The following is a 15,715-nucleotide window of genomic DNA, read 5'->3' as shown; positions in this document are numbered from 1 at the left end:
AGGCAGCTTCATATGTTCGTCTTAGAAACATGGTCTACTTTAAATTGGACCCTCAGATGCTACACAAGCATCGTCAGCATGACCCAGAGAACAGGAAGCATGCCCGCTCAGCAATGCACACACATCAGCCAAAGACTGCACTTAAACACAACACTACACAAGAAAGTTCTTATTGATAACCTGCATCACATTTATTACTGCGTGTCCAAAGACTGTAGGACTCCCACCACCAAGGGTCGTTTTGTAGAAAACTAGGTGGTGGAGCTCATCCAGGGATTGTTATGCAGCTGCACCTACTGTTGAATGGGCAAGGTGGGAAGGAAGAGGGGGAACCCTCAGAAAGGTTCAGGAGATGCGCTCCTGTGAACTCCTGCTGAATTCAAGGCCTGCCCACCACTATTTGGGGATGAGATCTGGCAGAAAATGTCTGCTAGCAGGAAGGGGCAAAGAGATTTTTACCAATCACCCCTTCTGCTGCAGATCTCTCAGCCCTTCCTCATGTGGTTGTCCTTGTTTTGAAAATCTGAAACCAGTGCTTTTCAGCCAATGGCAATTTGACATGACTTCTTTTCCACTTGCTAAAGGATTTGCCCCAACAATGTGCCTTACTTTTGAACTGGAAGCGTCATCAGGTCTCTGTCCAGAAACAGCCGAAGGAGGAAATCATGTACTTCTCCCAGAGTCTCTGGGCCGCCCATGTTCAACATCAAAATCCCTGTTTTTGGTTTCCTATGAAAATGGAAATGACAAACAAACGTTTCAACATACAATGTCTCCGAATAACAGCAATTTACTCCCAGCTGGTGAGAGATCCTTCATTGGATTTGTGGTGTTCATTCACCACAGGAATAAACAAAGGGGCAGACGGACCACTGCAGAATCAGGGAGGAAAACTGGGAACGGCTCCCTTTGCTTCCTATAAGCTCTGGAAAAGCTAAACCTAGAGTGTCGTACATGGAAAATGTGTTCCTGCAGCGACAGCATAGATATCAGGTAGTGCTCCCTCTAAGCTGAGTTAGTGTGAGCTAGCTCACAGTTTTTTAGTCTCTGGCTCACACACTTTTCTCTTAACTCAAGAAGGATGGCACCAGAGCAAACTAATTTATGCAACAGCCAAATCGCTCACTCACAATTTTAATGCCAGTAGCTCACAAAGTAGAATTTTTGCTCACAAGATTCCACAGTTTAGAGGGAGCATTGCCCATGGGATGCCAGCTCAGAATGCTCTGAAAGAAGCAAAGCACTATATAAATCTTACTGCATTTACAGACTGTGGATTAAGGCTCAAACTCACAGGGAGATTTGTAAGCCACCTTGGATTACAAAGAAAGGTGAGGTATACATGTTTTAATAAATAAACCAACTTGTCTCCTGAGCACTTTCTTCCTATTGAAAGAAAAAAAATTGTATCTATATGGCTTGTATATCACCACAAGGCCAGCTGAGGGGGAAATGGTTCAGCTCCTTATCTTCCTACACCAGGAGTAGCCAACAATAGCTCTCCAGATGCTTTTTGCCTACAACTTCCATCAGCCCCAGCCACTGGCCATGCTGGCTGGGGCTGATGGGAGTTGTAGGCAAAAAACATCTGGAGAGGTTGGCCACCCCTGTCCTATACCATGATCTGAATGAGGGAGAGCTGCTATTTGGCAGTACAAGCACACCCAGGAGATTAATTCGTGGACCAGCTAGTCTCTCTCTATGGCTGCGATCACACACAGTAAATAATGCAGTTTCAATCCACTTTCCAAAAGTAAAATCCAGTTGGAAAGTGTACCGAAACTGGATTGAATGTGCACTATTTAGAGTGGGTGACAGCAGTCCTAGGGTGTGGTCACATATCCCAAATAATACTATTTCAATCCACTTCAGAAACTGCTTGAAAGTGGATTCTGCCATTTCACGCAGCAAAATTTTGTTGGAAAGTGCCTTGAAAGTGCATTATTTAGCATATGTGACCAAACCCCTAGTCTCCCCTTCCAATTCTAAAATGAGGAATGAGCTACAGTACACATCAGGTCAATATCTCCTGACCGGACTACCTGTAACTATTTGAAGCAGGTCTCAAAAATTACACAGAACTCTTTGGTATTTAAAGAGAACTAGAGTTTCCCCACACACACACACACAGAGTCCCCCACATCATAGCTTCATATTCCACAAGCTGACACAGCATGTTCAAGGCATGATCTGAAAGAATGTGAGGCAACAACATTGGCAGAAACTAAGCAAGTCTGGATCTAGTAAATGCTTGGACCAGTGTCTTCTCAAGGCCTCTCTGTATATCACCTTAAATTCCATGAAAGAAAGGTAGGGCAGAAATTCAAGATGGGTAGCCATGTCAGCCTGGAGCAATAGAAAAGAGCAAGAATTCAGCAGGACTAACAAAATTTGCAGCAGGTAAACAGTGACTCATGAAAGCTCATACCCTGTCACAAATTTTATAGGACAGAAATTAAAAAGAAAGAAACAAGTTCTCACTGCCTGAGAGAATGAGCTATTGTTCTTTGATATCTCAGCCCCTTAAATAAGGGGTCATCAACACTTTTGACCCTGTGAACCCTTTTGAAATTCTCACCCAGAGTGGTGGGTGCAATCACAAAATGGCTGCCACAGGAGGCAAAGTCAAACACAAAATGGCCACCACGGGAGGCAAACTCAATCACACATACAGAGGAAATCCAAGTGGAAGGGGACAGAAGTGTAATTAAAAATATATACTGGGAATAAGAAGTGTGAGAGAGAATAATACAACTGCAGTAGCAGCTGCCATTATAACAATTTTACTTCAACCTGCACAGCCAATCCAATATCCAATTGGATGCCCTGCTGGGCAGGAGACCCACTTGGTCCCACTTACTTTCTCAAAACACTTGGTGGGTGTCTGCACTTGTTATATATCTTTTGTGTGTGTCTGTGTGTTTTAGTTTAATAAAATAAAAAAGTTTTAAAAAACACTTGGTGGGCACCAGGAAAAATGTTGGTTGGTGCCATGATTGCAGAGCCCTGCCTTAGAGGTCAGATCCAGCTAAAAGTAGCGCTATCCCAGCGCTATCCCTATCTTCTCTTGCTGAGGTACTTCTGCATAAGCGACACATACACACATGATCTTTCACCAATTCCTGTAGAGATGACCACCCACGGAGAAGTCCCCTACCTTTTTTCAGGTTGAATTTGAGGCTTGGGTTTTTTTATTTCGACAGGTGCTGCTGCAGTCAACTGACATCTCCATTGTAGCTGGATTCGTGCTGGATTGCATCTGTTGTTTTTTGCAACTGAATGGAGGAAAACCAACAATTTGGGTAACGTATACTGTATCTTCCGCACAAAATGTGGGCTAAAGCAAAAGCATGCAGTTCATGCCTGCATGTTTAAACCATGCCTGACGGGTTCAAGAATGTATATATATTTATTTAGACAATTTATGCATGTTCAAAATTTATTTCTTTACAAAATGTACATGATGCCTCTCTGCAGAGTTCCTTGAAGCAGCTTACAACTAAAACAATAAAACATACCAAAAAGCCATTCAAAACAAACCAGGGCATAAAACAAAAAATGATTATTTATTTACCTCAATTATTTCCCACCTTTCTCTCCAATGGGAACCCAAAGAGACTTTTATCATTCCCCTCGCCTCCATTTTATCCTCACAACAACCCTGTATGGTAGATTAGGCCGAGAGTGTTTGTCTGGCCCAAGGTCACCCAGCCAGCTTCCATGGCAGAGGAAGGATTCGAAACTGGATCTCTCATACGCTAGCCTGATACTTTCAACACAATGGTATTCATAAAACTGTTCTAGTCTCAAAATCTCAAGGTCCCTGGACCAAAAGAAGCTCGATTGTCCACCACCAGAGCCAGAGTGTTCTCGGTAATAGCCCCCACTTTGTGGAATGCCCTCCCCCAAAACATCAGGGACCAGCGGGACCTGCCACAGTTCCTCAGGGCCTGTAAGACCAAAATATTCAAACTCGCCTTCAACGGTTAGGGGGAGGTGGCTATTACCTTACAGCACTGACAATCTCACTGAACTAATATAATAGAAATTAGAAACTTGCCATCTTGGACTTTTAATGAATGAATTGATGACTAGGGTTTGTAGAATCTTTCGGGCTCAAGTGCCGTGTTCTACTGGAGAAAGTTTTCCTTCCAGACGTTTCGTTCTCAGCTGCGGAGAACGTCCTCAGCGGCGTTGCAGCCGGAACAGGCGCTCTGACCTTCTTGGCTGCTGTGCATTACTCCAGTCTGGACTCAATGCACAGCAGCCAAGAAGGTCAGAGCGCCTGCTCCGGCTGCAACGCCACTGAGGACGTTCTCCGCAGCTGAGAACGAAACGTCTGGAAGGAAAACTTTCTCCAGTAGAACACGGCACTTGAGCCCGAAAGATTCTACAAACCCTAATGATGTTACCAGCCGTGAAAACATGAAATCTTTGAATTGATGACTGTTAATATGTACGGAAATGTTTTTTTTATTTTTTAAAAAATATTCTATGTTTGTTAATTGTTAAATATTTTTTAACTGTTGTTAACTGCCCTGAGCCTGTCAGGGGAGGGCGGAATATTAATCTGATAAATAATAAAAAAACCATTCCTGAGTCTTGAAGCAGACTGTTAAAACAGCTCAGGTGGAGTCCCTCTGTTAAAAACCTGAGTAAACGAAATGTACTGGCCTGGCACCCAAAGAAAACTCATATAAGGGCTTGGCCAGTCTCCAGGGAAAGACCAGTGTTGACAGAGGACATGGCCCTGCATTGAGAAACACCAAAGGCCAGAAACAGGTGGCTTTAAAAAGATTTATGAAGCAGGCTACTAGCCAAGAGAACTCCAAAGAACCTCCATACTCATTAGAAATCAGCCCCTGAATACCACTGCTAGGAAACAACATCAGGGCAAAACTCCAGCTTCTGTGCCCAGTTGATGGGCCATGTGGAGGATTTGGCTGACCAAAGCTGCAAAGCTGGGGGTTGGACTCCAGGAAACATTTGCTTCCTCCAGCGGGGCATTCTCCTGATGAGACCAGCCACCTGCCCTGTCGCTTTTCCCAGGTCTGGAGCTGTGAGGCCTCTTCTGCAAGGCCGGACAACCGGGTTTGGGACCACGCTGTGCCAGATCCAACAACTCAATGACTGTGCTTCCCCACCCCCACATGTTGTGTAACAAGAGTAATGAGGATCTCAACCTGGGGGGAGGGGGGGAGGACTGTCACCAGCAGGGGTCATTTTGTAGAAAAACAGGTGGTGGGGCTCATTAGCATAATTTGTTAACATATGCCACCTCCCACCAGCCAAAAGCAACCCAAGGTAAGAAAAGAGAGCCCTGGGCAAACAAGCCTGCTTGGGCTAGCCAGAGATCCAGCCAGCCCAAACAGGCCTCGCTCACCTGGGGCTCTCCTTGGCCGCCCCCCTCCACAGTAAAATGGCCAGCAAGCCACCCTCCACCCAAAATCACATAAGAAGTGGAGAAAGGGTAGTGCTTCTTCAGGGGTTCATGAGGGCTCCTGGTGGCTCTCCTAATCCAGGGATTGTTATGCAGCTGCACCTACTACTCAATGGACAAGGTAGATGGGGAGTAGTTGGGGGGGGGGGCATAGCTGTGCTCCTGTGAGCTCCTGCTGAATTCAAAGCCTGGCCGCCAGAGAGGAACAAACCTTGGGGGTGGAGGAGACAAACCTACACCAGCCATGCAATTGACTTGCATAGCTTAGTCGGGTTGGATCGGCGTGGAGAGACCCAGAGGGAATCTCTGCCCTCGCCCCAAGGTGGGGGGGGGGGGCGGCTTTCATGCAGGGTGCCCGGGGAAGGCGGAACTTTTCTGCCTCCCCCACAGCCTGTTGAGAAGAAGCACTTTCTAGCACAGTGTTGCGACCTAGCTTTCAAGAGGGCGCGGCGAGAAGAGGAGGGGTGTGTTTGATCCATGCGGGAAATTTCCCCCCCCCAAACCCGATTATTGCAAAACCACTAACAACCGCCGCCCCGCCCCCCCGCCAAATATGCTTCTCCCAGATAGCGAGTAGTCGGTTTGTTTTAAAAGCAATACAGAGGCTTGTGAACACGCATTGAATAATGCACTTTCTGGCTGGATTTTTGCTACTTCACACCATAAAATCCGGCTGGAAAATTCTCCGAAAGCAGACGGAAAATGCATTATTCAATGTGTGTGATCGAAGCCCAGAAAGTGCCTTACATAAGAGAAGCGGTTGCATAAAAGCTCCTCTCCGCAAGACTCCCCCTTCCCTTACAGGACACCCCCCCCCCCGCGACGATCACGCCCCCGAAAGGGCAGCGTTCGTCGAGCCCCGAGCCTCACCGCCCGCGTTGGAAAAGACGGAGGGGAGGAAGAAGAGACCCAGAAAAAGCAATTTTTCAAACACACCCCCTATATAGCAAGTCCCAAATCCAAGCGCACGAGACCTCCACCACCCCGCTCCCTTCCCAAACTGGGAAGCGACACGCCCCCAACAAAAAGGAACAACATCAGACATTGCAACAAGGTGTGCGTAACGCCGATCCACTTACACGGGTGCAGCGTTCGGCTTGCAGTCCTGAAGACGGCGGCAGCAGCCATGTTGGTGCGGGCTAAACGCATTCCCTTACTTCGAAGCAGCAGCAGCAGACGCGGAGTTCTCCCCTCCGCTTCGGCAGCCTGCCCTTTTGCATTATTCCGCCCTGTCTGCAGGGAGTTTCCCTCCCCAAAAGAGATCTCGCCTAGGATCTCAACCCCACGTTGCCTCGCCCCCGACAAGAGGAGGGCGGGGCGGCCGGGGAAGCGCCCCACTGGCCTTTTGCGCAGGAGGCGAGCACCGCCTTCGGCTGCTGCCAGAAAGACACGCGAGAGCCGGGCCGGCAATCACGTGTGAAAAGAGTGACTCAGAAAAGGTGACAGAGCGCTTTCTGGCGAGCTGCTCGGCCGGGTGCTCCGGTTACGCTGGTGGAAGTTTCGAATGAACAAATGCAAAGAGAATAAAAGAGGGATCAAGACGGGTAGCCGTGTGAGGCTGGCTGTAGCAGTAAAAAAAGAGCGAGAGTCCATCCAGTGGCACCTTCCAGACTGTGAACTTAGAGGCAGGAGCAGTGTTCCCTCTAAGAGGAGTTAGCGTGAGCTAGCTCACACATTTTTAGCCTCCAGCTCACACATTTTTGTCTTAGCTCAGGAAAAATGGCCCCAGAGTACAATAATTTGTGCAGTAGCTCACAAAGCAGAATTTTTGCTCACAGGACTCTGCAGCTTAGAGGGAACATTGGACAGGAGTTATGTTTGTTGGCGGTCCATGGTATATGCGAAACTCTCCTCCAACACCATATTTCAAAGGAATCAACGTTCTTCCTGTCAGCTCTCTTCATTATTGCTCAGCTTTCACACCCACACATGGTAACGGGGAATGCTATGGCATCGATTAGCTTTGATATTGGTCACCAGCGTAAAACTCTTTTGGATCCAAGCCTGTCAAATTTACACAGTGGAGCAGGAAAGTTGTTCATATAACCAGAACGCCAGTGCAGAAATTATTCCCACTTACCAGTGGGGCTGTGTTGGTCTGTCCATCCTCCCACCCCCCACTTCATTCCCAAGGATAACCCATAATCCAGATCAGAACAGGGAAGTGTCATGTGTATCACATTCCTGATGTAGGAATGCACGGCTGGTAATAGTAAGTGTAATCTTCTCCTCTCATTCTACACCTGATTTAATCACAGGTGTTTCCATACTGTTATGTATGTGGGCTCAAGGGAAGACTACGGGTGTTCCTGCTAGGCTCATTGGAGCCAGACAGACTGAGCTTGGGGACTTGGGAACAAAGGGCTGCAGGATCCATATCTCTGCAGCCGTAGACCAATCACAAGCCCCCACTAGTTTGAATGACCCAATAATGTGCTTGCGCAGAAACCCAGAGGTGTATGTAAGTTTGGCCTCGTTGGCCTAGTCCCCAGTCTTGTAATGTAGCCTGATACTATGTTGCACCTATTAAAGAGCTTGTTATCACCCAGCCTGAGACTCCTCCAAGTGTAGAACACACTATATGATACATACCACATTACATCTAGGTGTGCATTGTTTCAGTTTTTAGTACAGAAGACCCAGAGAATCAGGTGCTCTAACATAGGAGTGTCAAACATGCAGCCTATGGGCTAGATCAGGCCCCCAGAGGGCTCCTATCAGGCCTGCAAGCAACTCACTGTTGCCTGCTTCCTTCTCCCTCTCTCTTGCTTCCTTCTGCATCACAGCTTGCTTTGCCAGGCTTGCTCAGTCAAGCTACAGAGCAAAGCCTCTATTTTCTCCATGGGCTGACCAGCACAAGAAGCAAAGTATGTACAAAAGCTCACAATGCCCAGCCATTTCGTATTTTCCTCTGGGTTTTAGGCTTAAAGCATTGACCATGAGATTGCTGTAATGAATGTCAGTAAATGAAAAGTAGGTTTACAGCTAACACCTGAACAGCATACAAGTTTGCTACAGCAAATTTTGTCTGCTTTGTCTCCAGATTTTGATGCAGTAATTCAGAGCAATAGGTGTCAGTTATGAGACTGTTACATAAACAAAATATTGCAAGAGTGCTAATATTTTAAGCATGTTTTATTTAAAGTTTTTTTTTTAATCGTGTCCTTTGTAAAGTTTACATATCTGCTACCTGGCATTATATTTTATGACACATATGGCCTGGCCTGAAAAGGTCTAATTTATGTCAGATCCAGCCCTCATAACACATGAGTTTGACACCTATGCTCACAGATCTTCAACATTGTAGGTTAAAAATTACCCAGTAGTAGGTTAAAAGCCCCAGCAATAAAGACAATGTTTGAATCCAGGTCATATTTAGGAGCATCAGTTCCCTGCTTGAGTCCTGCCCCTTACTCTGAGTGGCAGACCTTGGCTCCACCCACTCCTATCTATAGCCTCTCCCTGAACATCTTTTGCTTCCCTCTGATAGGGGTGGGTGCAAAAGCCTCCTTTTTTCTCCTCCCTCCTTGTCAGGGAAGAAAAACTTGTTTTGTTAGGACAGGGATCAGCAGCCTTTTATAATGGCAAAATTAACAGACATTCTCACATGTTACTGTTTTTATTGGTTTCCCACGCTAATGCAACCCAGATCAAAGGGTTTTCTGAATTTGTTAATTTTACTATTCTGCTACGATTTTAACTTTGTACCACTTTGCATTCTAAACCCCACTAGCTATATGTAGCTCTGCCCATTGTACCAGATTCTTCGTCTGATGAAGTGTGTTTGGAGCACACGAAAGCTTACGGTACATTCTGAATAAACGTTTGTTGGTCTTAAGGGTGATACTGGACTCCTGCTTTGTTCTAAAGTCACTTCAGTGCAAGAGACCGACAAAGAGCCAGCATAAGAAGGTCCAATTGCCTAAGTAAAAATATACAGCTGAATGTCACTGACAAATGTTGTGCTAATTAATAGTCCATAAAGAATGCTGGTTGCTGCAAGACTTTTATTACTATAGGGTTGCTGGCTCTTGGTTTGGAAATTCCTGTGGATTTGCGGGAGGGGGAGAAGCCTGGGGAGAGGGGATTTAGGGAGGGGAGGGGCCTCAGTAGTGTATGATGTCATGGAGTCCACCCTCCAAAGCAGCCATTTGCTCCAGCGGAAACGGTCTCTGTCATCTGCAGAGTAGTAATTCCAGGTGATCTCCAGGCCCCACCTGTTGGTTGGTGACCGTATAGGAAGTGAAACACACGAAGTTTCCCAGTACGTAACGAATATACACAGGAGCACTCTGCATGACTGGCTTTGCGCACTGGCAAAGATGTGCACATGGTTTGCACTTGGATAATCAGTTATTGAGAACCAGTGTGATGTAGTGGTTGGAATGTCAGAATCTGGGAAGACCCAGGTTCTAATCTCTACTCTGCCATGGAAGCAAGCCACTTGGGTTCCCTGGGTGTTGGTGAGAAAGGTGAAGTAAATGAAGTAAGTAAAATTTATGTAATTTAGTAAAATTTAGTAAATGAAGTAAGTAAAATTTTTAAAAAGCTGTCCACCTCTATGTCACCTTTCTGTAATGCCCCTCTAAGGTGCCCTTTTCTGCCATAAAATGATTTGCCTGCAATTCGTTTTGCATGAGTTATTCTAGCATCTCACCTACTCCTCTGCCTTGATTTAAAGATTTGATTTTCTTCTGTAAAGAACTATATTTGGTTCTTCTGTACTAAGCCACAGAGGGCTTTTTTTAAAAGCAGGAACGCAATACCAGCTGGCTTGTCATCATGGGGTGTGGCCTAATATGCCAATGAGTTCCTGCTGGGCTTTTTCTACTAAAAGCCATGTGAAACAGTGGTGACATCAGGGGTGTGTCCTAATATGCAAATTAGTTCCTGCTGGGCTTTTTCTACAAAAAAAAAGCCGATTAGCCACCTATGTTAGGGCCTCACTCAACCTGGCATGGCTGCTTTTTTCTTTTAATGCTAACATGGGGATGGTGACTATATATCTCAGAAAGGATGTACGAATCCATTGCAGCAAAAGCAAACAAAAGCAGGGTTGCCAACTCTGGATTGGGAAACACCTGGAGATTTTGAGGATGGAGCTCAAGGAAGGTGAGGTTTGGGGAGAAGAGGGACCTCAGTGGAGTATAATGCCATAGCATTCTCCTAAAGCAGCCATTTTCTTCAGAAAATCTGGAGACCAGAGGTAATTCTGGGAGAGCTCCAGATACCACCTGGAGACTGTGGCAGCCCAAGACTTAGGACACCCCCAGGGCTGACACACACACAAAATGTGGCCCAAACTTCTATAGATCCTGATCTGAATAGCTCAGGCTAGCCTGATCTCATCAGATCTGGGAAGCTAAGCACAAATTCGGCCCAGGTTAGTGCTTGGGTAGGACCATCAAGGAAGTCCAGGGTGTTGCTACACAGAGGCAGACAATGGCAAACATCTCCTGCCTTGAAAACCTTGCAAGGTTGCTATAAGATGCTACAACTTGATAACACTTTCCACCAGCACGAAGCTTCCCTGGACCGGATCCTCCTTCATCAGATGTGTCCAGCTCCTGAACACTTTTGTTGCATTATTCCAATCTGCACTTTAATGCAGGAACCCTGTTTTTGTCTGTGTTTTGTGCCCTGTGGTCCTTAACCTCAATAAACAAAACAGCTGTTAGCAGCACCTAGCAACTGTTATTATGTGGTTGGGATCACGACTAGCTCTGCTGACGACAGTATATTGCTCAACTGCATGCCCGGAGAAGAGTCCGAAGGCAGATGATGCAGCTGCTCCCGCTGTTGAAATTAAACAGGCCTAGGACTGGAAGCTGCTTGGACAATTTGTTTGCTTTCATATGTTTAATTGGCTTTTCTCCTGAAAAACAGGACCCAAAGCAGGGACCCTTTATGAAAAGTACCTTGAGAAAGCACAGTCTAGAAGTACAATTTGTGCAATGGGAAAAGAAATGCTAATGCCATGCACATACATGACTTTAATAATATCATTATATCTTAGAATTCCTTCATGACCTCAAATGCAGCACAAAGACCAAAGACTTTTTGGTGAAGGAGGGATGGTGGCTCAGTGGTAGAGCATCTGCTTGGTAAGCAGAAGGTCCCAAGTTCAATCCCCGGCATCTCCAACTAAAAGGGGTCCAGGCAAATAAGTGTGAAAAAACCTCAGCTTGAGACTCTGGAGAGCCGCTGCCAGTCTGAGTAGACAATACTGACTTTGATGGACCAAGGGTCTGATTCAGTATAAGGCAGCTTCATATGTTCATATATGTTCAAGAACTGTACTCCTGCTTCCAAACCAGAATTCTTTACTCTTGGTTTATTTATTTCATTTGTACCCCACTTTTCTCCCCAGTAGGGACCCAAAGCAAGATACATCATTCCTCTCTCCTCTGTTTTATCCTCACAACAACCCTGTGAGGTAGGTGAGGCTGAGAGTGTGTGACTGGCCCAAGGTCACCCAGCCAGCTTCCACAGAAGAGGGGGGATTTGAACCTGGGTCTCTCCAACTCTAGTTCAGCACTCTAACCTCTACACCAGAAGTTCCCAAAGTTATTTGGCCTAATGCCCCCTTTTCCGAAAAAAAATTACTCAGCGCCCCCCTGGAAATCGACCTTCAAGAAGTGTACTAAAAGATGCAGTGACATATTTGTAAACAGGGTAAACAAGGATGTTGTAAATAAGACACTTTGAAGCTTAAATTCTAAAATTATTTTATAAAATCAACCATAGTAACATTTGCATACACAGAGAATTTTTGAAATTTCTTTATAATTATTATCCCACCCTCCTTGCAAGTGGGCTCAGGACAAGTAACAACAATTGAAATATAGTATGCAATGCATCACTTCCATCATACAGAACAAAACCAACAGAGATAAAATATGCATATAGCAGTAAAAAGGAAAAGCAACAGGCAGTCTGAGTTCAATTCACGAATTAGTTCTGGCTTGCAAAACGTTGTGGTCAGTTAAATCCTATTTCTCAGTCTTGCTCATCCACTTCTCTTTCAAATAGATTCAGTTCCAACAAACTGGCAGCCCTGAAGTCTCCAACTTGAAAGATATACACACAGAAAATTAAGATAACAAAGGATAAAATAAAAATAGGGTATAATGGAGAATTGATCCATGGGTATCTGGGGCTCTGGGAGGGCTGCTTTTTGAGGTAGAGGCAACAAATGTTCAGCATAGCACCCAGTGCCACTACTCAAAACATCAAGTTTCAAAACAGTTGGACCAGGGGGTCCATTTCTATGAGGCCCCAAAGAAGGAGCCCCTCTCCTTCATTGTTTCAAATGGAAGGAAGGCATTTAAACAATGTGCAGTCACTTTAAATGTGATTGCCAGAACTCTCTTGAGTTCAATTGTGCTTGTCACAACCTTGCTCCTGGCTCCACCCCAAGGTTTCCGGGCTCTACCCCCAAAATCTCCAGATGTTTATTGAGTCAGACTTGGGAAATCTGCCCCCACATGAATAGTTGGAGAAAAGCCACTTTTGTAATTTCTTTAATTTTGAAATCATTACTTAGTAGTATTTGAAGCAGCAGCTGTTTATCTCAGTCAGCTCCATAGGAAGTAAGGTCAGAGCGTAGAAAACATGAAGTAATGAATGAAACAGGCAGCCAGCAGTGGGCTTCTGGCTTCAGGCAATTCAGGAAACACTTAATGGCTTCCGGAAGGACATGAAAGAATAAGGAAGTTTATTTGAAGAAGCTTTACTACTATGGAGAGAGAGACTTCTTTGATGTAATGCCAGTTGGTCATTGCTTAGTTTTTTAATGACTGTGTCATAGCTACAGGATTGGGTTGGGAGGGCAGACTAGACTGCCATGGTGCCCCATCCACAAGTCACAGAAGCCTCCTTTCAAGAAATTGAGCGTTTCATCAACCATGTGTGTAAGTGTTTGTCTGCATCATTACCTGGAAAATGATAATAGCCGAGTTCTAAGTGTTTGTGTGGGTTGCTATCAGCTTAAGTAAGCCTAGAGACCATGTTCTTAATGGAAAACACTTGTAAAATAGTAAACACCTGTGAACTGTCAATTCCAACTGACAGGAGGCCATCTAGTTTGACAGGTATTTGACAGGAGACGATCTAGATAGGCCCAGCTAAATTGGTTGTTTTGTACCAATGATTGCTTGCACAATTCTAGCACTTTGACAGCCAGTCAGGGATATAAGTGGATTAGTAAAATATAAAAACTCAAGAAGTTCAGTGCTGGCGCTAGGGGTTCTGCCACCCTAGGCGTGCCTCTCTGTGTGCTTCTAAGGGGGGGATATTCTTCGCGCACTGGTTTTGACATCATCACGCCAGCCAGCAGGCAAGCTGAGACCCCTGGGCCGCGCACACAAGTGCTGTCGCACCGCCACTTTTCTTCACAGGGCAAACATTGTCTGTGCTTCTCAAAGGCTTCAAAGGAAGCCTCTGAAGAGCGTCCCGTTTTACTGTTTGAAAGCAGCTAGGTGGGTGGCATCTTCCCATTGCGCACATCAGCTCTGACTAGCGCAATGGGAAGGTGCTGCTAGTTTCAACCCGAAAACAGCAGGCAGCGGTAAAATGAGGCTCTCTTTGGAGGCCTCCTTGGAAGCTTTCGACAAGCACAGGCAACGTTTGCCCTGCAAAGAAAAGCGGCAGTGCAGCCTACTGGCTGATGAGATTGTAACTCCCATGCACTGCCCTTGCTGAAGACTCTCTTGCAGTTGCGACCACCTGGTAACCAGAGGACTGTAAGAAGCTTGACGCTCTGCAGAAAACCTTGTGAGGAGAAAGCTGCAGGTTGGAAGTCTTCAGAGAAGTTTGTGCAGTTGCCTCAGTGCTTCCACTGTCCTGACTTGAATTGTATTGCTGAGGGAGAAACTGCAAGCAACCTTGAGAAGCTGCCAGCTGTAGCAAGTATCGGCTAGGATAGGCTTGCAAGATTTTTTTTGTTTCTGTGTTGCTTGTTTCTCTGTACACCTGCATTTTTTTATTCTGTCTTGTAAATAAACTGCACCCTTCTTATATTTTAAGTGGAAGGAATTCTGGTTCTCATTGCTAGACAAATTAGGTGAATTTGCACTAAGTAGCAGACAAAAAGGAACATTAGAAATTCTGGATACCTCCCAGAAACATGATGTTTTGACACCTACCACCCTCTTCTCTTCCTTGTTGGTCTCTCATCCAAGCACTAACCTCGGCCGAATTTGCGCTTAGCTTCCCAGATCTGATGAGATCAGGCTAGCCTGGGCTATTAATGTCAGGGTCTATAGAAGTTTGGGCCACATTTTGTGTGTCAGCCCTGGGGGGGGCCTATAGTAGAGAAACAACATGCAGAGTTTCACCGCTCAGTCTCCTGATATAAATAGGTTTTTGGCTATGAAATTGACACTGAATGTATATGGTACTATTTCACTTTTTTTTTCCTATTTGAAATTAGATTCAGGCAGGTAACTGTGCTGGTCTGAAGCATCAGAACAAAATTTGAGTACAGTGGCTCCTTTAAGACCAACAAAGTTTTATTCTAGGTATAAGCCTCTGTATGCATGCACATTTTGTTCTCTAGATTTAAATTAATGTGCCTCAGCCAGGTTTCTTGTATGTCTGTTTAGACACCTGTGCTGTTCTCTGCTGATCTGTTCCTTGAAACTAATCTGTAAACTGGTTTACAGTTTGGCATTGTGGTTAAGAGTAATATGGGAGAACCGGTTTTGATTCCCCACCCCTCCACATGCACCTGCTGGAGTGACCTTGGGTCAGTCACAGTTTCTTGAAAGAGCTCTTCTCTCAAGAGCAGTTCTCTGAGAGCTCTCTCAGCCCCACCTATCTCACAGGGTGTCTGTTGTGGGGAGAGGAAGGAAGAAGACTGTAAGTCGTTCTGAGACTCTGAATGAAGGTTGGGGTATAAATCCAATCTCTGCCTCAATTTTCTCCATATTCTATTTGCTCACCTCATGGCAGTGAACCTAATGCCTATACCCTTTAGAGCACCTGGTAACTGAGGGGAAGGTTAATGGTTCAAAACCAACCTACTTGTCCCCCCAAAAAATCATAGGAGGCCATGGGTCTCCTCAGTTGACAGAAACACCTTGTCACACATGGCTAGTCTGCTATAAAAAGGGAAGGGACCCCAAGGCAGACTAAGAGAGTTTCCTTTCCCTTTCTCTATCAAAGCCCCACCTCTTCTTCACTTTCATTATGGCCAGGAAAGCACCAGGAAAGATTTCCATCCACCCCCAAACTAAACACCAAAGCGGAAGGCAGGAAAAACAGCAACCAGTT

General features: G+C 45.5%; 1 protein-coding gene across 1 annotated transcript in view; it reads right to left on the bottom strand.

Annotated features, from left to right (window-relative positions):
• Positions 1-6,831, bottom strand: part of FECH (ferrochelatase) — a 31,834-nt gene extending 25,003 nt beyond the window's left edge. Inside the window, exons 1-3 of the mRNA XM_060236128.1 lie at positions 6,520-6,831; positions 3,158-3,275; positions 610-729 (exon numbers count right to left, since the gene is read on the bottom strand). Of these exons, the coding sequence (XP_060092111.1) occupies positions 610-729; positions 3,158-3,275; positions 6,520-6,589 (308 nt within the window). The 5' untranslated portion in view covers positions 6,590-6,831. The remainder of the gene's footprint in view (positions 1-609; positions 730-3,157; positions 3,276-6,519) is intronic.
• Between the last annotated feature and the right edge of the window lie 8,884 nt (positions 6,832-15,715).

This window comes from Heteronotia binoei, chromosome 4 (assembly GCF_032191835.1).
Source record: "Heteronotia binoei isolate CCM8104 ecotype False Entrance Well chromosome 4, APGP_CSIRO_Hbin_v1, whole genome shotgun sequence".
Taxonomy (NCBI): domain Eukaryota; kingdom Metazoa; phylum Chordata; class Lepidosauria; order Squamata; family Gekkonidae; genus Heteronotia; species Heteronotia binoei.
Note: the sequence above shows the minus strand (reverse complement) of the source record. Positions and strands in the feature narration are given on the sequence as shown.